Here is a 22,995-nt window from a genome sequence, read left to right as displayed (position 1 = left end):
TGGTCAGATGGAATTCGGGAGGACATTAATAGGTCCTTGTTCTAGCTCTGCTCCTGTCTGATTGGCTACGTCTAGACTGGCAAGTTTTTTTCTGCAAAAGCAGCTGCTTTTGTGGAAAAACTTGCCAGCTGTCTACACTGGCCACTTGAATTTGCGCAAGAACACTGACGATCTAATGTAAGATTGTCAGTGTTCTTGTGCAAATACTATGCTTCTCCCGTTCGGGAAAAAGCTATCTTGCGCAAATGTATTTGAGCAAGAGGGCCATTGTAGACAGCTAAAAACTGTTTTGCGCAAAAAAGTCCCGATGGCGAAAATGGCGATCTGGGCTTTCTTGCGCAAAACCGCGTCTAGATTGGCATGGACACTTTTCCGCAAAAAGTGCGTCTGTGCAAAATTGTCCTTGCCAATCTAGACGCTCTTTTCCACAAGTGCTTTTAACTGAAAAACTTTTCCGTTAAAAGCATTTGCGGAAAATCATGCCAGTCTAGACGCAGCCATTGTGTGGCCTAGGCCCTAGGGCAAGTCATTATGTAGAGCCTGATTTCAGAAATGCTGAGCACCCACAACTTCCTCTGAAGCAACTGGGAGCCAACTGATGCAAAGAAGCTTTGCAAATCAGGCACTGAAGTCAAAGATTTCAAGTGTTCATTAGTCTTGGTTGGTTGACTCCATTTTTGAGTGTTCAGCTGAGTCACCAAAAGTTTATGAATCCCTTGGAAAATATTGGCCTTAATCTGTCTGTGCCTGTTTTACCATCTGCAAATGGGTAAAATAATCTCTTCCAAATCTAGAGAGCCTTTATTAACAGTCACAAAGCATTTTGAGATCTCTGGATGACAGGTGCTATATTACTACAAAGTGCCCCTTACACTTAGATAAGTACAATTGAGTTTTGCTTTGTTATGGAGGAAGAACATAGCACACCCTTCCCAAAAATAAATTATTTATTCACTGAGTACAGACTGAATTTTCTAAGAATTTGTAAGCAAATCTACTAATTGGTTTATCATTTAAAAAAAGACCTTTTAATAAATTGACATGTTATTTTTGTTCCGAATTATCTGAATAATACAGGTCCAACAAACTTCCCATTGAAAGTGTTTTCTCCTCAGCAACTGCGGAATAATATTCTGCTATAGAGAATAGCACAAAGAACCACCATCTTTCAAAATGGCTAGCATCCCCTATTGTTCTCAATGAGAGTGAAGCTAAAGGTTAAGATTTTATTCTTTCTGAAGTGGCTGCTGTCACAAGTAAACTTCCAGGCAGACTGTGATGAAGCCGGACACAGACCCCAGACTGTTGGTGTGTTCTACAATTAGATTTTACCAATCCACAAGCATGATAATATCTTAACCTTATAATTACAGATGGCCCCCTTAGACACCCCAATCTATCTTGCCATCTAGATAAGCCTGCCTCTGTAATACATGGTCTCTTATGTCAAAAACCACAACAATATTCAGGTTATTCCCAGTTCCAAAGGACTGTTCACTTACCCAGGTCTCTCACCAAAGACAGTGCTTGTAGCCAAACCTATAATAAAACTAAATATTTATTAACTAAGAAAAGAAATGAGTTATTTACATGGTTAAAACAGGTAAAATGCCCTTACAAATGAATTATAGTTTTAGATTACAAAAGATAATAGAAATTTGTATAATAAGCAAATTCCATTTCTTCTCTAGGACTATCCCAGACAAAACAGATGCACATATTTTGTTTATGCTTAGTGATTTTTGCCCTTATAGAGTTCAAACAGCAAATAGAACCAACTTTCTCCTTGTCAGGGATTTTTAGTCCCTTTATCTCAGAGCCCAAGCTGATGAGATGAGTTCACGGGCAAGGAGTTCAAGTGACAAAAGTTTTTGTTCTTTTGATGTCTCGCAATGGCTCATTGGGTTTCAAAGGCCTACATGTTGGGCAGGACATAACTTTTTCTGGAGGAAACCAACATTCCCCTATTTGATGAGTTATATAATTATAGAGATTTACAATGCAAACATTTGCCAATGGTTTATAACCTAAGGGTACAGATAAGTTAGCCTAATACATACATCATCCTACAAACAGTTCATCATGTCTGAATATCAAACTCATCCTTACCTCCCTAATATCTGTCTTACCATACAGGGAAGGCAGACTGGTTTTCAGGCATGAATTTGTCCATGTTCAGTGAGGCCTGGTGTCTTGGCTGGTGTGAGCTGGCACCACAGCCACAACTTCATGTTGTTTTCAATAGCCATTTTATTAAGGGGAAAATTAATTCATTATTTGAGTTACATAGGGAGACAAAATTTGCAGTAGAAGTGACAGATTATAATTGTGTAAATTAAATTTATAATATATATAAGATATGCTTTACAAATCAGTGATTTAAAACTATATTGTTGTCATACTGCATTTATATAATTATGCTGGGATTGTGTTTTTTGATATTTGTAATTACAAATAGTTCATATAGCTGGATATTTGACTGCATACCTGAAAATAACTTCAGTGTAAAAGCTGTGTAGTTAATGCATGTGGATACCTCTCCCATCAAAAAGTGTATATTTAAACCCACAGGAGCAATAATATGTAATTCTGTAAGAACGAACACCTAGAAGGCATTGAAGGGAGTTAAAATGATCATGAACCCACATCACCAGGATCACCTTCATGAAAGATTAGTGTTTGATCATGTCAGAAGAATAGCTGAAGGAGCACATACATATTAGAAATGGAAAGTGAAATTGCTTTTTGTCAGTCTGTTGATGTGAATGCTCGAGATGACTTGGCTTGTGTCAGTGAATTGCCAATAGTCAACTGAATGCAAGAGTTCTGTTGCTGTCTTATTAGCATCAGAGCAGCAAAGACAGAGAAGACTGCAGTGGGAAAGAGGCCTTCTCTTTTGAGGTATGAAACCTACGGGCTTTATTGTTTGAAACATGGGGCCTGAGAGGGCAGTATTTTAAACTTTCTGTTTGATTTCCTTGTTTTTTTCTTTCATATACTCTGTTAAAAAAAAATCAAAGGGAATAAAAGGATGCAAAATCTGGAAGCACAATAGAAATGTTCAAAAGCAATAAAGCTTGAAAAGAAGAAAAAAGCAAGGAAAGACAAATGTTAGCAATAGGAGGTGGTCAGGAAAGGTGTGGGACCCTTAGGCTGTGTCCAGACTCAGGGTTTTTTTCGAAAAAAGTAGCCTTTTTTCAAAAAAACTTCACCTGCGTCTAGACTGCAGACGCGTTCTTTCGAAATTAAATCGAAAGAACGTGGCTTTTCTTTCGACGGCGGTAAACCTCATTTCATGAGGAAGAACGCCTTTTTTTCGAAAGTGCTCTTTCGAAAAAAGGTGCTCTTGAAAGCTAACAGGGCTTTTTTAGAAAGAGAGCATCCAGACTCACTTGCTGCTTTCTTTCGAAAAAGTGGCTTGCTTTTTCGAAAGTTCTGCGTGCAGTCTAGACGCTCTCTTTTGAAAGAGGCTTTTTTAAAAAGTATCTTTCGAAAAAGCCTCTTTCGAAAGAGGCTTGCAGTCTAGACATAGCCTCAGGGTGTGTCTGGACTACAGGGTTTTGTCGACAAAAGTGGACTTTTGTCGACAAAACTATACCTGCGTCTGCACTGCCGCTGAGTTCTGTTGACAAAAGCCTGTAGTCTAGACGTACCCTTACTGAATGAGGGCAGTATGATGATGTGGGAAAAGCTGAAGTACTCAATGCTTTTTTTTTTTTTGGCCTCTGTCTTCACGGACAAGGTCAACTCTCAGACTGCTGCACTTGGCAGCACAGTGTAGGAAGGAGGTGTGCAGCCGTTGGTGGAAAAAGAACAGGTTAAGAACTATTTTGAAAAGCTGGACATACACAAATCTATGGGACCAGATCTAATGCATTCAAAGGTGCTGAGAGAGTTGGCTGATGTGATTGCAGAGCCATTGACCATTATCTTTGAAAACTTGTGGCAATGGGAGAGGTCCCAGATGATTGGAAAAAGGCAAATGTAGTGCCCATCTTTTAAAAAGGGAAGAAGGACAATCCAGGGAACTACAGACTCATTGCTTCACCTCAGTCCCCAGAAAAATCATGGAGGGCATCCTCAAGGAATCCATTTTCAAGCACTTGGAAGAGAAGAAAGTGATCAGGAACAGTCAACATGGATTCACCAAGGCAAAGTCATGCCTGACCAACCTGATTCCCTTCTATGATGCGGTAATTGACTCTGTGGACATGGGGAAGTCGGTGGATATGATATACCTTGACTTTGGCAAAGCTTTTGATCCAGTCTCCCACAGTATTTCTGCCAGCAAGTTGAAGTATGGATTGGGTAAATGGACTATAAGGTGGATAGAAAGCTGGCAAAATCATTGGGTTGAATAGGTAGCATGATGTTTGGTTGGCAGTCAATATCAAGCAGAGTCCCCCAAAGATCAGTTCTGGGGCCAGTTTTGTTCAGCATTGCTCAACATCTTTATTAATGAACTGAAAGAGGAGATGGATTGCGCCCTCAGCAAGTTTGCAGATGACACTAAGCTAGGGGGAGAGGTAGATACTCTGGAGGGTAGTGTAAGGTCTAGAGTGACCAAGGCAAAATGGTTGATTGGGCCAAAAGAAATCTGATGAGGTTCATCAAGGAGAAATGCAGAGTCCTGCACTTGGGATGGAAGAATGCTAAGTACTGCTACAGTCTGGAAGACAACTGGCTAAGCAAGAGTTAGGCAGAAAATGACCTGGGAATTACAGTGGATGAGAAGCTGGATATGAGTCAACATTTGCCCTTGTAGCAAAGAAGGCTAACGGCATATTGGAGTGCATTAGGAGGAGCATGGATAGGAGATCTAGGGAAGTGATTATTCCCCTTTATTTGGCACTGGTGAGGCCACATCTGGAGTATTGTGTCCAATTCCGCCCTTCCCCCCCGATTACAGAAAGGATGTGGATGCACTGTAGAAAGTCCAGTGGAGGGCAACAAAAATTATTAGGGGGCTGGAGCATATGACTTACAAGGAGAGGCTGAGGGATTTGGGTTTATTTAGTCTACAGAAGAGAAGAATGAGGAGGGGATTTAATAGCCTTTAACTGCCTGAAGGGGTTTTCCAGAGAGGAAGGAGAGAGGCTGTTCTTAGTAATGACAGATGACAGAACAAGGAGCAATGGTCTCAATTTGAAGTGCAGGAGGTCTAGTTTGGACAGAGGAAAAACTGTTTCACTAGGAGGGTGGTGAAACACTGGAATGGGTTCCCTAGGGAGGTGGTGGAATCTCCATCCCTAGAGGTTTTTAAGTCTCGGCTTGACAAAGCCCTGTCTGGGCTGATTTAGTTGGGATTGGTCCTACTTTGGGCAGAGGGCTAGAGTTGACCTCCTGAGGTCTCTTCAACCCCTACGATTCTATGATTCTGTGTTTATTCCAAGTGCCTGATTCAGCCCTTGCAGAAAGAACTCCCACTGAAATCAGTGTTCGTTAATTGTATGCTGAATAGGTGTGATCAGCAGGGCTCACTATTCTGCATACACCATGTTCCCTCTACTCAGCTTTTCACTCTTAGCAAGTGCTGCAGCATGATGGGAGTCTCACTCCTCCAGCCACACTCTTTAGTGTCTGATTTCCCACCACTTCATACCTTCATAGTCATTTACAGTGTTACAGTGCTGGTGTAAAACACTACTATGATTTGATAGCAGCGTATGCTCACGCTGAGCAAGAATAACAATGAGTAAACAAGGCATAAAGCAGTGCCCAATGAGGCTGTTTGCTCTTACCCTGCTTTGGACTAAAAATACTAGACATTTCAAAGAGCTCAGAATCTCAGTTAAGAAAAGGAGCCAAAGACTGTTACTTTTTCAGGTTAAGATGATGAAACCAGTCTGCTGTGAAACTTTTCTGTTCTCCTCCTTTCACTGAGGCACTCAGCTGAGGGATGAGAGTCGGAGAAACTGAGACACTAAAAGAGACGCATAAGAGAAGAACAGAACACTTTGCTCAAAGGCTCACACAAGGGTCTAGGTATGAGCTGCTGTCTCCTCCCCCATGAGCTAGCCCCACCTTCTCTCCTGCTCCAGGCTATTTTGGGCTGGCAGCGTGAGCCGCAGCTCTGACAGATGAGGAGACTATGCCACAACACAGCACAGCAGCACTTGTTGCTTCAAAGAACTGTTATAGCAATTGCTGTGTCTCTGCCAGTTTTGTTTTGTTATTCATGTAGAAACTTATTTTCTTCAACTGCTGGGCATTCCAGCCATAGGAGAGAGATTATTTAAAAGCTTTGTCTGAGCTGTCCACAGGAGGAAAAGTAGGGGCTGTTAGCTGAAACCTTCTCTTGCCTCACAATAAAAGGAGGACAGCCACTGGCTTTGGGGCAAGGGTGTGTGTGAAAAATGACAGACTCTGTTCCTGCTAATGGGGAAGAGAAAGACCCTGACATTGAACTCTTCGTAAAGGTAAGTCGCAGCAGGAGCTGTACACCTGTCTTACTCTCACATTAGCTGGGCTTTTATTTAATACACCAAACTTTCTAGAGCACACAGCAGAAACAGCGGAGGTTTGACAGTCTGCTGTTTTCCTGCAGATGTTTCCAGAGGGTTGCTCTTTCCCTTTCTAATATTGGGAGCAGCGAGGTAGCATTGTGTGGCGGCAATCAGCATTCCTTTTATTTCATTGTTTGCTTTCTCCTGAGGCTGCACTTTGTTAGCCTGCTGCCTATATTATGCCCTCTCCTTTTGAGTGCCAGGTTAGCCCCTAAGAGCCATGTTTTCCTTGCCTGTTTGTGTGGTAGGTAAGGGGAGAGGAATAAAGACCTCGGGGTGGCTTGATACTGCACCACAGAAGGGTCTGACAAGTCTGGAGCCCTCGCCTCAAATGTATCTTCTAAACCAAAGGGAGTCAGTTAATCTGATACTCCCCATTTTTATCCACAACTTTGCTGTCCAGCTGCCCTTTGGTAACACAGAAGTGAAAAACAAACAGTCAAATTCTACTCTCATTTATATAGATGTAATTCCAGAATAGCCCTGTGGATTTAATCACTCTGGATTTATATCAGTGTATCTGGCCCAATGGCATGCAGGAAAATACATATACCATATAATAGGGTTTCAGAATATTTAACGTAATTGGGAAAGGTATGGTTTCTGATCCTGAGATCAATGGGAGTTTTGTCATTGATTTGAATGGACACTGGTTCAAGCCCATAGAAAATACAACTTCATTAATAGAAAACTTTATGCTAAATGTATCCCAGCGCAGAACTCAGATTTGTAGACCTTTGGGGCATGCTGCAAGGCCCATCTGCTCACTGAGGGGAAATCCACCGTGCCTGCATAAAGCCCACGTATTTCAATGTGAAGATTGCTATTGATTTTAATAGGAGTTGGATCTGGTCCTGTGGGGAGCAATGGGGGAAGTGAAATCCACCCACCAGCCTAGTGCCAAGGTGCCAAACTGCTGGGCACCCTGTGACTGCCATTCCAATCTGTAAGCTGGAATAGCAGCTGCATTCACAATGTATGAATGTGGCCCCTTCCCTTGTCTGCCTTCATCCTGCCTCAAGTGTGGCCTCGCATGCAGAGCCAACACAGCGAACTTTTCCATGGCACACAGTGTACACAACTGGTCATTCATCCAGCAAAGCCCTCGATGCGGGGGTCTTGCCATGGCCCTCACTCCCTGGTATAGTTCATCCCCAGGCTTTTTCTGAGCAGGTAGCTTGGTGGAGACGGCTGCAGGTTGGGAAATGTTTTTGTTGGCCCTGTGTCATCTGCCATGTATGCGGGAATAGGTGATTTCATAGAGTGATTGTTCATGATGCCTAGAATGTTTTGCTGAGGCTGAGAGTGGGGGGTTGGATTTGCAGTGTATCTTCTGGCTGGGATGAGTGGTTGGAGTGGGGTCCATTTAGTTTAATAGATTCAAAGGATGGAATCCAGAGTCTATTGAAGTAAATGGCAAAAATCCTACAGACTTCATGGTACCTGCAGTGTCACCCATAGATTTTATTAAGTCTGGAAACAACAGTTATGGTAATTTCTGGCCCACCAATAGGGGTGGGGGGCAAAGGTAGTATTTGGACAGGGGCCCAGCGGCCTCCAGCCCCTGCCACCAGCAGTGCAGCAGGACTAAGGCAAGCTTCCTGCCTGCCCTGACTCCATGCCACTCCCGGAAGTGTCCCGCATGTACCTGCAGCCCCGGGGGCAATGGGAGAGGGAGGGATCTTCACACGCTGCCCCTTCCCAGAGTGCTGAGTCCGCAGCTCCCATTGGTGAGGAACTGCAGCCAACAGGAGCTGTAGGCGTGGTGCTCAGTGGCGCGTGAAGATGCCTGGTCCTGCTGCCTAGAAGCTGCTGACAGAGGGGTATGCTGGTTATTTTGGGGAGCCACCCAAGGTAAGCACTGCCCTCCTCACCCCCATCTGCACCCTAATCCCCTGTCCAGAGCCTGCACTCCAACTCCCTCACAGAGCCAGACACCCTCACCCCCTCCTGCACCCAAACTCCCTCCCTCCTGCACCACAACCCCCCAGCCTGGTGAGGGTGGGGGAGAGCTAGTGATGGAGTGAGGGTGAAGGAGTAAGTGGAGGTGGAGCCTTGGAGAAGGGGCGTGGCCTCAGAAAGGAGGCAGGGGGTAGGGCACGGCGCTTTGAGTTTGTGCGAATAGACAGTTGGCAGTCCTAGTTGGTGGGCACGTGGAAACCCTGTCTGTGCTAGAAAAGCACCCAGCTGGCAGCTACCTGGGCATCAGCCAGTGCAGGTGCAGCACTGCCCAAATATCAGGCACAGTACATCTGCACAGGCATGGCTTGTTTGTGCGTGGGAGCCCACTGAATTGCTGTCAGTGGGCCTGGGTCATTTAGTCAGAGCTCCTATATAGCACAGGGCAGAGAATTTAACCCAGTGAGTCCTGCATGAAGCCCTCTACATGTGATCGAACTAGAGCAAAAGCATTAAGGCTCCGTCTACACTGCAGGCTTTTTGCGCAAGAACAGGTGTTCTTGCGCAAAAACTTGCCGGGTGTTTACAACACACGCCGGGTGTTTACAACACACTTCTTGCACAAGTAAATTTACAGTAAAGCGTCGGAAAACAGGGCTTCTTCCGGAAGAGTTATTCCTCTCCCCACAAGGAATAAGCCCCCTTGCACAAGAGCTCTTCCACAAGAAGGCAGTGTAGACAGGCAACATGATTTTCTTGCCCAAGAAACCCCTATGGCTAAAATGGCCATCAGAGCTTTCTTGCAAAAGAGAGCGTCCGCACTACCATGGACGTTCTCGTGCAAAAGCACATCTCTTGTGCAAAAGCACATGGTGGTGTGAACGTGCTCTTGTGGAAGAACTCTTGTGCAAAACAGTCCTTGCGCAAGAAGGTTGCAGTGTAGATGGAGCCTAAGTGTCTGTCTAAGATTCCGCCCATTTAATACCTTGCTATAACCCCTTTCATTTGGGTTGAAACATAGTTGGACTTTTTATTTGAATTTTTAGTGGATGTGGAGGTGCCTGTAAGTTTTTGGAAAGGTGATTTATTTTCTAAAGTCTAAATAAATGACATAAAAAGTAAAATTAATTAAGTGTGCCTAACAGCTGCCCCATTCAGAAATGAATAAGAGAGAATACCAAATTAAGGGATGTAGGTAATGAATAAAAGGGATGTTTCCAGGAGCAGTTAAAAGGGATGGAGATCTTGTGAGGTGGAAAGATATAGGAAAGGTGGTCCAGGGGCCCAAGCTGTGAAGGAGAAGGCTCTTGTACCGATCATGGGAAGGTTCTGTAAATGATGGAAAGGTGGCAGGTTCTAGAGGAGCTAAGAGGAGAGACTCTAGGTATCATGGAGCAAGCTTGCAGAGAGTTTAAAAACAATGGGTGAAATTCTGGCTGTTGAGAATTCTAGTGGAGTTTTGCCATTGCTTTCAATGGAGCCAGTGTTCCATTACAGAATTTTTGCCTGGATCCTGGAAAGAACGTGAAGTCAGAGGTGTTGTGTGAAGATGGAGAGTGATCCGGTATTTGTGAGAAACTATGTGGGGTACATTTAGAGAAAGAAAAGGCTCTTAAACAGAAATGAATTCAAGAGAGTTATATTTAATCTACCACACAATACATAATACATATACAACTTTTGGCTAACAAGCAAGCTGCATATTGGCTGAACTTTTTTTTCTCTGTCAGTATGCGGAGCTGAAAACACCTCAACTTCATGGGCTGCCAAGGTACTGTAAGTATTAGAAAGGAAAGTAGATAGAAGTATAGATAGATGGTCTTGATGCTTTCCAGCAGCAAGCCCTATAAACTTGTCTGAAAAGGTATTAAGGAAGTCTGCCAAAGGAGAGGCTGGTTATGCAGCAGGGAGAGAGGCTGGTGCTGCTAGCTTTAAGAAAGTCAACAGCAGCAGGTAGAACTTACTTAGCCCTACATGCTGTGACTCATTTAAAGTTCTTTGTGTGGTGGAGAAACAAAGTGATTTTATACAAATGACACCCTGATGAAGAGTATATTTAGCTTTTCCTGCAAGTCTTGCCTGTTTCAATGTCAAAAGCAAACTGATGCTACTCAAAAGTCAGTCTAAAAGGTAGATTTTTGTAAAAATCTGATTTGGACAAACCAAAGGTCAGTAGACATTTTCTACGATTCCCTTTTCATCACAGTCCTAACTGGTGTGTGTTTGGATTCAGATATTTCTCCTGTTACAGAATTGGACTAATGAATGAAAAACAGAAAAGGAAGCTGACAGGAAATAAAATGTAAACCTTCAACCCAAAGCAAAACAACATTAAAACAAAATGCAACTAAGTTGTCCAGTTACATTGTTCAAGGGGAATACAATTCAGAAAGTAACAAAGGCCCAAAATGCATTTTATTTTAAAAATTCTTCCTATTTTAATCATTTAAGATATAGCCAAGAACTAGGGATGATGGGGTATTTCTACACTACAGCACTAACTCGAACTAACTTAATTTGAATTAGTTAATTCGAACTAAGCTAATTCGAATTAGTGCATCTAGACCTAAAAACTAGTTCGAATTAGCATTTTGCTAATTCGAACTAGCATGTCCACATTGAGTGGAGCCTGAACCGAGGTTAAGGATGGCCAGAAGCAGTGCCAGCAGGGCATCAGATTAGGACTTAGAGCATGGAGCTGCTGTCTCAGGCTAGCCAAGGGCTGTGCTTAAAGTGTCCCGACCCCCACCCTGGACAGACAGTTCTCAGGGGTTTCCCGCCTGCAAAGCAGTCCTGGCTTGGAGTGCCATGAGTGCCCACACTCGGCACATCACAGCACTTAGCCATCAGCCCGGCTGCACTTGCCACAGGCTGCCATCCGGGGGGGGGGGGGGGGGGGGTCAATTGGGAGAGGGCGCATAAAGAAAAGTTTCAAGTAGGAATAAGAGATCCTCCAGAAAAGAGCTTATTTTCCGGAGGATCGCGTCCAGACTGGCGCTTTTCTCCGGCTTATCTACAAGCCGGAAAAAAGCGGCAGCCATGAAAATGCAAATGCCGCGGGGGATATTTAAATCCCCCGCGGATTCGCCTATTCCCAAGTGCTACATTTGCATCCCTAGTATGGAATAGGGGCCAATGTAGACGTAGCCCAGATGAAAACTTACTTTGCAACTCACAGAAGGAAAAGAACTGAAGGAGAATAATGAGAACAAATCAATAGAGCCGTGCGCGGATACAAAATTTGTATCCGCATCTATATCCACAAAAATGAGCAGTAGATATCTGCACTGATATCCATGGATTTAGATAATTGTTGATATAAAGTGGATATCTGCGAATTTTCTGGGTTCTAGATACAAGATTTGTATCTGTATCTACATCCATATCTACAGATATGAGCCACAGATATCTATTGACATCCACGGATGCAGATACTGTGGATCTAAAGTTGATATCGGCAAATTTGCAGGGTTCTAGATACAAAATTTGTATCCATATCCACTTCCATAGCTGCGAAAATGAGCCGTGCATACCCATGGATATAAAAAGTTGATATCTACAGATTTACAGGGCTCTACAAATCTTATCAATTAGGGGGTATAGGTTGGGTCATCTTCTCCAGGGTTGTGTACTCAACTGCTAGATTCTCCATTGTGCATTTTGCACAGCCCTGATGGTTTTCAAGAGAAAGATATAAAATTTTGCAGAGTATATTCACTGCATTTTTGTACAGTGCCTAGCACAATGGTAATAGAGATGTAGCCGTGTTAGTCTGGTCTTGCTGAAACAAAAGACAGGACTATGCAGCACTTTAAAGACTAACAAGATGGTTTATTAGGTGATGAGCTTTTGTGGGCCAGACCACTCCAGTCCATAACTATTGATCCTACGTACTATAATACAAATACAGTGTATACAACTCCCCACACTTTTCAGATGATGCCACTGGAAACTGGCTTGGTTGGAGGCTACTCTTACGTGGCTAGCGCTTCTCTGGAGATGGATGGACATAATTCCCTAAATGCTCAAAGCTTGTGACTGCCATTAAAGCCAAAGGGGTTGCACTGTGCACAGTTCTTCCCTCCACTCTCCCTTAGGTTCTACACCACCTTCAATGCAAGCTGATGTCTGAATGGCCCAATGTGGTCTGTACCAGTGGTTATCAAAGTGTGGTCTGTGGACCACTAGTTGGCCACAACCGTCGTGTAGATTGGCCACAGATTTGGGGCTCGCCCCTCCCCTTTAGTGGGACGCTTGCACTGGTGCGTCAACCCCGCAGCCCCCCTCCCACAAGACTGAATCTCCAGTTTCCCTCTGCAAGGGGAGGGCAAGTCTCACAGGTCGGATCCAGCTGGCATCAGGAGGAAGTGGCTGCTCCCCCTCCTCCCGGCTGGGGGAATGGCAGTGCAGGAAACTGCTTACCTGAAGGTTTTCTCTGCTGCTCCCAAGGGGGAGGGGGCGTGGAGGAGTCGATGCCTGGGAACAGCAGGAGGTACAGGAGGCACAGAGCCAAGTAATCCTCAGAGAGTCCCCAAAATAAAACCTACGATACGAAAGTCCACTCTCAGCCCTGTCTCTTCTGCTACATACAGAACTCATCCTCTGTCCAGGTGTGCACCACCCAAATCCACTAGTCCCAGCCCTTTCTAACTGCAGTCCTGACTTCCTACTATCAGCCATGCCCTACAGCTCCTTGATAGAAGTTCCCTCATTCCATTCAGGAGTGCACAGTGAAATGAGACATGAATGATGGCAATAAAAAAAGGCCTGCAAGAAAGTGAAAAGTACAATAAGTGTTGAAAATCGAATAACAAAATAAAATAAAATAAAATAAAATAAAAACCCATGAGGCAACAGCAAAAGAGAACACTGTAATGATAAAAAAATCAGAGTGAATGAGTTAGAGGGAGTGTTGTGGGAGTTAAATGAAGATATCAAAACATCAGAAATATATAGTCAAATCAAAAGAATGAATGGAATTTAGAATAAGTGTAGTTATACCCCACATCTTGCTGGTACTGACAAAATAGTTTAGATGCTCTAATAATGAGGAAGCAGAAGTTTTAGTAGCAACATTCAGAGGGTTGAATGATTATGAAATCAAAGTGCAGTTTTGTGCCATATTAAAAGACAGTTCATTGAAAAGGGGCATTAACTGTTAGTTGGGGAGAACATGAAGATACAACACTGGTTTTATATGTGGGAACCTGAGAAAAGTGTTGATACAAGCAAAAATACATCCCCAAGTAAAGATAATATATGCAATATGTTTAGGTATCTTCCTGAGAGCAGACTGAGGTTTCTTATTGAATAGTATGATACTATTACGGGAATACACTGATATACAGGTAGGACAGAAACATGCAATAGTAAATTAAAATAAGAAAACCAAACTGGACACAAAAGTGTATGTCTGTAGACCAACTGCCCTTACGTATGAGCTGGCTAAAATTATGGAGACAATGATGAATGAAAAATTGGTTGCCTATTTGGAAAATAATTATGGATAAGGTGCAGATTGGCTTTAGGAAAGAAAGATGCACCATATTGTTAACTTGAAAAGTGAAACACAAAAAAGCGTGAGAAACAAAGGTTTCATTATAGCTGTCTTACTAGATGCTGAAAAACATATGATGTGCTATGGAGGGAAGGTTTACTGTACAGAGAAGATACATAGGGATAAGGGGAAGAATGGATGGATGAATCAGAGACTGTTTTACTAAAAAGGAAATGTAGGTCAGAGTTTGAGAAGATATGTGAAATATTAAAAATAGTGCACAATAGGGAAGTGATGTCAACTTTACCTTACTTAACATTATGGTAAATGCTCTTCCAGGGTAAATGTCATTCTGTTTGCAGATGATTGCACTCTGGGGGTTAGGAATAGGAACACTAAGGTGGCAGAAAAGAGAATTAACCAAATATTGAGACATTCCTTAAGCCAAAGGATTAATTTTTACAAAAAAGGAAAGTTACAAAGGAATGTAAACTGTATCTGTATGAAGAAGAAATAAGAACTATGGTTAAAAGCCTTATGGATAATGTTTGTTGTTAAACTATCTTGGAAAGATCACATAGTGATAAATACAAATGAAGGATCTACCTGTTTAAAAGTATTTAGGGGCTAATTGCAAGGGCGTGGATAAGAAAACACTGCAGATGGCATACAGAGTCTTAAAAATTGGGGTTGTTTGGAAAAGAGAAGACCAAGAGGAGACATGATAACCATTTTCAAGTACATAAAAGGTTGTTATAAGGAGGAAGGAGAAAAATTGTTCTTCTTAATCTTTGAGGATAGGACAAGAAGCAGTGGGCTTAAAATGCAGCAAGGGATATTTAGCATTAGAAAGAATTTCCTAGCTGACAGGGTGGTTAAACACTAGAATAAATTGCCTATGTAGCTTGTGGACTCTCCATCACTGGAGATATTTAAAGAGCAGGTTAGATAAACATCTGTCAGGGATGATCTATTTAATACTTAGTCCTGCTGTGTGTGCATGGCATTGAAGTAGTTGACCTCTCGAGGTCTCTTCCTGTCTATTATTCTATGAATGAGACAACTTTCTTTTTAGTGGAAGTGTGAGGGCCAGGTCTCAAGAGAAATCAATGGTGCAATTGATGAGCATTGTGAGGGGGGCAGCACCCCAGTTCAGGAGCATGTTACCTCTATGCTTTTAGGGTCCCTCTATTGTTTCTGCACTAGCATCAGCCTTCCAACCCTTAAAGAGTGAGCCATCCCATTTCAGTCTGTTTAGCAGCATACTCTCTTCCAGGCTTCCTTTATAGCTTGAAAACATGAAAGATGTTTTCTGTGCTACAGCAATGTACATAATCATAATGTTTACCTGGTAAGGGCCTGATCCTGCATGACTCACTAGGTGATCCTGCACCAAACTCCTGCAGTAGGAGTTTTCCTATTGATTTCAGCAAGAGCAGAATAGGCCTGTGTGAGCTTACGGTAGTAACAAAGGACATAAATTTGAGCTACCTGGAAGCTGAAGGCACAAGGAACCTCATGGAATGTCAGCCATCTCTTCACCGGAGGAAGATTGGGTTTTGACAAAAGAGTTTGTGACTCAGGACTTTGACATTTATATCAGTAGTTGCAGGAGAAATGTAGAGCCCGCAGGCCCGTCTAAGGAGCCAGGACAAGAAGGGGTCAGAGCTGGAGGTCATTACGTTTTGGGAGATGTTGTCCCCTGTGTAGGGGATCAGCACCAGGCCTAACACTTTAAGGGTATGTCTACACTGCATCTGGGAGTGAGCCTCCCAGCTGAAGTCTTTAGATTTTGTTAGTGGGGCTCACACGTGCATGCTAATAATAGATGTGTAGACACTACAGCTGGAGTACAAACTGTCAAGCCTGGTGATGGGGTGAGCTTGAGAGCTGACGCTCCTGCCCACACCACAACATCAGAGAAGCTATTTTTACTGCACAATCATGAGTCCTGCTAGCACAACCCTTCTGGCCTGAGCTGGGAGTTTTGCTCCCAGATGCAGTGTAGATGTAACCTTAAAGTCATGGAGTCTTAGAAATCATAGAAACGTGGGGCTGGCTGGACGAGAACATACTAGGTCATCTAGTCCAGTCCCTTGCACTGAGGCAGGACTGAATATTACCTAGACCATCCCTGACAGGTGTTTGTCTAATATGTTCTGTAAAATCTCCAATAACTTTAATTGCACAGCCTCCCCAGGCAGTCTGTTCCAGTGCTTAACTACCCTGACAGTTAGGAGGTGATTCCTAATGTCAAATAAATCACTCTTGCTGCTATTTAAGCTCATTGTTTCTTATCCTGTCCTGAGTGGATAAGAAGAACAACTTCTTTATAACTACCTTGTAGGTACTTGAAGAGTGATATCATGTCCCTGCTCGATCTTATCTTCTCCAGTCTGAACAAACCCAGTTTTCTCAATCTTTCCACATAGGCTGTGTTTTTTAGACCTGCTTAGGCCCTCTTTTCATGAGTGAATTGGACATAAGTGGGACAGAGAGTTTGTTCTGGCCCTATATATAGGGTGAGCTTCACCTTTCTCTCTATAAGAGCCCAATGCCATGAACTGCTGAATACGGATCCTGAGAAATCTGAGGTCTCACAGTAAAGTCACCTTCTAAGGGGCACTCAGCATGTTGAAAGATTGTGCTTACTATGAAATCTCAGCTCTGTATATCTGCATGGCTGTATCATTACTGGCTTTCAAGGTAATGGTATTGGCCCCAGTTAAATAGTCTACCCCTATTCAGCAAGAAAAGCACTTGTCTCTAACAGCAAGGCTTCAGCACTCAGTTAAATGCTTACAGAATTAGGGTCATGAAAGTTAAAGGTGGGATTTTCACAAACATCTACCTTAACTTGGACAACAGTTTTGCTCAGGGCTGCTGATGGGGGAAGAGGAGGGCAAAGGGGATGGTTGCTCAGGGGACCAGAAATGTAAAAGGACCAGGGCTCTGGGCGGCTACCATGGCAACAGTAAGAGCCCCAGGCTGTTTCAATTGCCCCTGAAGCTGTGACGATAGTCTGGGCAGTGCTGAGAGCTGGCTGGGAGAGGCTAGCCCTTAGCCCTGCTCCTTTTACCTGTGGTTTGGAGCTAAGCACCCCTCCCCCATTGCCCAGGGCCCAGCGAAGTCTGTCGCCAGCCCAATTATACCACACACATTTTAAATAAATTTCACAGCAGAGGTATGAGAAAACAGCCACATGTCACAGGAAGATGCGGGAGTGGTAGGAGGGTGAGCCCACCCCAGACACACCCTTCAAGAGCGGCTCCTGACCCACAAAGCAGAGCACTGCCACCTGGTCCGTGCAGTCAAACCACCACTCAGGAGATAGAGATGGAGCCGGAGGTTGCAGTGCCACTCGGGTTCGGCGTGTCTGACCTTCCGTCTCCATCAGTGGAGGGGTAGATGCACCAAACCTGAGTGGCCCAGTGACCAAGCAGGGCATGTGCTATGCCAGGAGCTGCCACTGCTCCTGCTCGACCCGTCAGGAGTTGCCACGGTGGGGATCACAGATTTTATTCAAATTCACAGTTATTGTGGATGCCAGAACCTCCACACCAAATTCCCAGGCTGAAACGTAAGGTTATTCACGATCGCTTACTAAAGTCCTGCCTGCTAATTATGTACATATCATGCTTTTTTAAAACTTGTTCCCATAATGATAATGAAGAACTGAGGAGATTCACCATTATCATTGTTTATGCTGCAGGAATGCCTGGAAGCTGTCTGTGAGATGGTCAGTAACCTTGGCTATGTCTACACTGCACTCTAAACTCGAAATAAGATATGCACTTTGCGCTATGCACATTGCGTAGCTTATTTTGAGTTTATTTTGAAATAAAATGCTATTCGTGGAATGAGGGTTACCGGGATGCCGAAATAGCGCACCCGTTATTTTGAAAAATATATTGAAGTAACAGTTGGCTTGTGAAGACACGGGGTAGCTATTTCGGGATACCTCTGGTATCCTGAAATAACTTTGATGTGTAGACATTCCCCTTGAGAGTTCTTGCGTTCTCTGCTTGCTGCAGCCAGTGCTCCTCTGCCATCCCCACCCAGGCGCACTTCTTATCCGCTGAGAGGTTGTTGTGTCATAGTTCAATGATGACAGGGACGCTCCAATAATTGTCCTAGGGGAACATTTACTGGCAGTTCACAGCTCTGCCGAGGCTGTTCCAGAACAGTAAATGTCACAGGGATCATTTGACATTGCATCCTAAAAATATACAGGGAGCCTTTCCAAGGCAGTCAGCAGAAAGTGCACCAGGTCACGCTCAGAAGGCAGACGTCATGATCCGCTCGCCTGCCTGGCTACACAAAATCATTTTTTGGCAAAAAGCTGTGCACTGACTGCTTTAGTAAAACAAACAAAACAAAACCCTTTTGATTATTTCGACCGCAACCTCCCTAACCCCATATAGAACCACTTGTCTAACACTTCATTCTTCAAAGGGCTGTAGAGACATTAGCAAACGAATCCTCCAAAACTGTCACAGTGGTACCCTCAGAATTATTATCCTCATTTTACCTGGGGATCTCTGTCTTGGAGTCCTTTCAAATCATTTTTCATTGAAACAGACAGTGGATAAAGTGCCCGATGTTGATTTTGTACATGAATGAATGAAAGTTCATAAACACATGTAGCTTGTTTACTCAGCCAAGACTTGCAGGAGGGCACAGAGAGCTAGATATTCCTGGCTTTTGGGCCGGATACACAGTCCTTTCAAGTCAACTGGTGTATTTCCACTGACTTCAGAGCATTGGATCAGGCCTTTAGGCCTAAGGTTACCAGGTGGCTTAAAAAAAAATACTGGACACACTTGATCTCAGATGGCAGGAGAGAGGGACGCTGGCTGGAAGGAGAGCAGGGCTAGCCGGGAGTATGTGTGTGTGTGGGGGAACCAGCTGGCGGGAAGCAGATCTGGCTGGGAGCGGGTGGGGGGAGTGGAGCTGGCCGGGGGAGATTGGGTGGGGGGGGGACCGGCTGATGGGAAGTGGTGCTGGACGGGAGGGAGGAGCGGGGGAGAGAATCGGCCAGCGGGGAGCGGTTCTGACCCGGGTGCACGCAGATCCCAGCGTGCTGCCCGTCCCACGCACAGTCCTGGCAAAGCACAAGCAAGTCCAGCCCCGGGGATTCCCTCCTGCCCTGGCCCCCTCCCCGCCTTGCTTAGTTGCGTACTGTCTGGCTGGTAGACACACTCACACAGCGAGAGCATGTCTACCAGCCAGGCAGTTCACAACTACGTACTGATACTCCTAAGAATAATAAAAGTAACCTAATTAGAAAATACCGGACAGAACCCTCAAATACCGGACTGTCCAGTTCAAAACCGGACACCTGCCAACCCTACTTAAGCCTGAGTTTAAGAGCCTCACACAGTTTCTGCCTCAAGCTCGTGTTAGCTTTGTCAAATGGCCTCCCTTCAGTAAGCCACAGGAAGATGATGGTACTTGATGTAGTAATCACAAATAAGCAATACTAGCTGTGGTCTTTCAGAGCAGGCCCGGGGGGGGGGGGCCTCCCATTCCAAAAGGAAAGCTCAAGATAGGATTATGTGCCTTAGGAAGCACAGTTCCTTCTAAGTTCCTCAAAACACAGTTGGGGTACGTCTACACTACATGGCTCCGTCGATGGAGCCATGTAGATTTGCTTATTGGGCAAAGGGAAATGAAGCGGCGATTTAAATAATCAGAGGAGCTGACAGACTATGCAGGTCCCTGGACAACATGGGGCAGGGAAGCTCCAAGCTGTTGCAAGGGGCAGGGCTGAGGGCAGAAGAGGTGGGGCTGAGGGCAGCCAGCTCTCAGTGTTGCTCAGAGTGTGGCATGTCCACCTCCCTCCCCGCCCTTAGTGTAGCACTCCGGCGTGGCACTCCAGTGCTGACTTAAAGGATCCAGGCTCTGGCCACTGGTACTGTGGTGGCACTGGGCAGAGTCCTGGTCCCCTTTGAATTACTGGGCCTTGGGGCAATTGCCCCCTTTATCCCCCTTGTTGTTGGACCTGCTTCTAATACAGGCAAACAAAGGCAGAGAGACGCAGAGCGACTTGTCTAGCATCACACAGCAAATCAGTGAACTCTACAGTGCCTCTCACAACTCCTTATTGCCAAGTCCCTCACTCTAACCACTAGACCACACTTCATCTCTGTTGCCAAAAGTCAGTGAGACTCAGAACATTATAACAACCGAAACAAATGCATTTTGAGGCAAGGGGATGAAAGTTGTCTTCAGCTTCTCTCGCTGTGGTGAGGTGAAACAGCATCACAGGGTCCTCCTGAAATGTCTTACTTCAATTTTAAAATGCTAAACTTGAATAGAGAATGAAAAGCCATTACAATGGAGGAAAAATAATTAGAAACATTTGGCTGCTTTTCAAGATCCCAAGCCATGGTGAATGATATTGTCTAATATCACCTAAGGACAGAATTTTCTGTAACTGATCAGACTTTCAGTATGCCAGTGTCATTTTACACTAGACTAGTTAGTAGTGCCTGAACATGAATGCAGAGTAGCTCATTAGAAGTCTTTAGGGTAAATTTGCCTTGCACTATTCTCTGTTTTTCCAACACCTCTGGGGCAACCATTCAACAATGAGAATGCAACATACAAAAAATTGAGTAGTTCAGCCCAACTTCAAATTAGATTTGCTGAAAATGTTGGCACTGCTGTTTACTAAATCAAGGTGATCTTCCTGCTCCAATGATTTGAGCCTGTCATTGCTTATGCACATAAGCACCTTGGCTTATATGAGTAGTTCCGTTAACTTGAGTGTGATTACAGGCACTCCCCAAATTACAAACATCCAATTTATGAACATCTGCACGTACAAACAAAAGCTCTCTGCAGCCTCCGCAGGGAACAGGCAAGAGGCACAGGGGATGGTGAGCATCGTAAGTGCTGGCCGGAGGCCTCCAGAGAAGCAGGGAGCAGTCATGTAGCTAGCAGCTGGAGAGAAGTGGTGCTTTGAAGGGCAAACTACAGCTTCTTTACAGCCACCAACTGCATGTCCACCTCCTGCTCCTCCAGAGTCTTCCAGCCCATGTTTGAGCTGCTCACTGCATCTTGGTAAGCAGCGGCTAGGTGCAGCCTTCTGAAAATGGGAATGTCCAGAGGATGGGGTTTACCGCAGAGATAGTGCAGAGCCCATGAGGGCGAGGGGCTGGTGGCTAGAGAATGCTTTTATCTCCTCATCCTTCTCTAATTAAACCTGCTTTTCCTTGAGCAGTAGCATTCAAGATTAACCCCCCCATTTCTACTATTTTCAATACATTATGGATTAAATAGGCTTTTGTAGGCTATCTTAGGAACCCAACCCATTTATAACATTGTTTCTATGGCAAAATGTGTTCTGAGTTTCATACAGCCGACTTATAAAGGAACTTTTGGAACACAACCTGTTTGTAAGTCGGGAACTTCCTGCACTCATATTAGCAAACTTACTCATATGTGCAAGTGTGTGCAAGACTGGGTCATAGAGTCATTTTTAATGGTGGCCACGTAATTATAGTTATAGATGTTTATTCAAAAGCATGAGTCCAGTTCTCATTCTGCCTCACCAGGGTTCTTCATACTCATTATGACACATTAATATCATTGACTTGGAGGTAAGAGGTCACCTGGACTAGTTGCTATTACCCAGGCAACTGTGACAGTCCCATCAGCACAAATGAATCTTGTCCACTGATTCAGTGGGGATTGCAACAGGTGCAACTGAGGCCAAAATTTGTAGCATGGAAAAGAGCAAAGAGACATTGCAGGAGATGCTGGCAGACAGGACAGTAAGAATGGTGTCACTGGCTGAATTTAGGGGAGGGAGAAGGAGCTTAGTGCAAAAAAAGTGTGAGCAAAAAAGCAGAGATGGATAGAGTTATGCAGTTTATCCCTTTATCAGTCAAGATAAGTTAGAAAGCAAATTATTTTTTGTAACTGGTCGATGGTAACGTTTTTGTCAGATGCATAAAAATGGTATCTGTCCCCTTCCCGTGACCTCCACAATCTAGTTTTTGTTATTCTATACATACATTTCCCTTTCATGTTATTGTTATATCAGATGTTACTAAATACAAAGGCTTGGTAAACCCTGAAACTGAAGTTAGGTAGCTAAAAAACAATAGGCGTGTGAATGCAGTATCCAATGACGTTGTTGACAATAATTTCTGAAAATCATACCTATATAGATACACCCTGGAATATTAAGCCAAATTAACCAAAAGTATGAATTCAAAGCACATTACTTTAAAGTGCTTTACACATCTGTATGAACAGTCTTGCTCAGAAGTAAAGTGGCCTTAATTTGTAGTAGTGTAGGACTTGTTTACACACACAGCACTGTGGTTGCACAGCTGTTTTGCTGTAGTGTTTAGTGAAGATGCTGCTTATGTCAATGGGAGAGCTTCACCAAGAGCTGGTAGCTATGTTGACGGGAGAAACCATTCCATCAACATCGTGCTGTCTACACCAGAGTTAGGTTGGTATAACAATGTTGCTTAGATTGTGGATTTTCCACACCCTTGAGTAAATAGTTATACCAATGTACGTGCCTAAAGTAGATTAAGCCTTCAGCAAGGGCACTTTATTCCTGAATGAGAGTGTCCATGCAGTGTTAATGCATTTTAAATGTGAATACACCGTAGGAGAAACTCAAGTGTTACTGTAATATCAGACATTGGTTTCTGTTCCTTATGCCTCAGTTGTGGTGGAATAAGTAGCCATTCCATTGTCTTCCCAAACAAAGCAGTGTGGTGCCTGGTCAGCGTGTTGATGGCAGACCTATAAAGAACATCTATTTGCAGTAAAACGGTATCTGCTGAATCAATACTAAAACAGTGGGCTGGTTTGACAACAAGTGAGGGAGCGAGCCTGCTACTTGAGCACCCTGGGTGTCATTCCTGGCTTTGCCACAGACTTTCTGTGTAACTTTGGGCAAGTTATTTAGGTTCTTTGTGCCTCACTTCCCTGTTTGTAAAAGGAAAACCCCAATCTCTCAAAGGTGTTGTGAAAATGGATCTATTAAAGACGGTGAAGGCTTTGGATGTTATGGAAATAGGAATCACAGATAGACCAAGCGGCACTGCATTATGCTGTTAATTT

The 22,995-nt window shown here is 44.0% G+C and overlaps 1 protein-coding gene across 2 annotated transcripts in view; it reads left to right on the top strand.

Annotated features, from left to right (window-relative positions):
• CLIC5 (CLIC family member 5) overlaps positions 1-22,995 on the top strand; it is a 111,960-nt gene that overhangs the window by 24,949 nt on the left and 64,016 nt on the right. Inside the window, exon 1 of one of the 2 annotated variants that reach the window (XM_006120670.5) lies at positions 6,064-6,419. The exons of the other annotated variant lie outside the window; for it this stretch is intronic. Within the exon in view, the coding sequence (XP_006120732.1) occupies positions 6,357-6,419 (63 nt within the window). The 5' untranslated portion in view covers positions 6,064-6,356. Of the gene's footprint in view, positions 1-6,063; positions 6,420-22,995 lie in introns of those variants that run through there. 2 annotated transcript variants of the gene reach the window in all.

Source organism: Pelodiscus sinensis, chromosome 3, assembly GCF_052426305.1.
Source record: "Pelodiscus sinensis isolate ZL-2025 chromosome 3, ASM5242630v1, whole genome shotgun sequence".
Classification (NCBI taxonomy): domain Eukaryota; kingdom Metazoa; phylum Chordata; order Testudines; family Trionychidae; genus Pelodiscus; species Pelodiscus sinensis.
The sequence above is the reverse complement of the archived record's forward strand: the minus strand, read 5'-3'. Positions and strand labels throughout refer to the sequence as shown.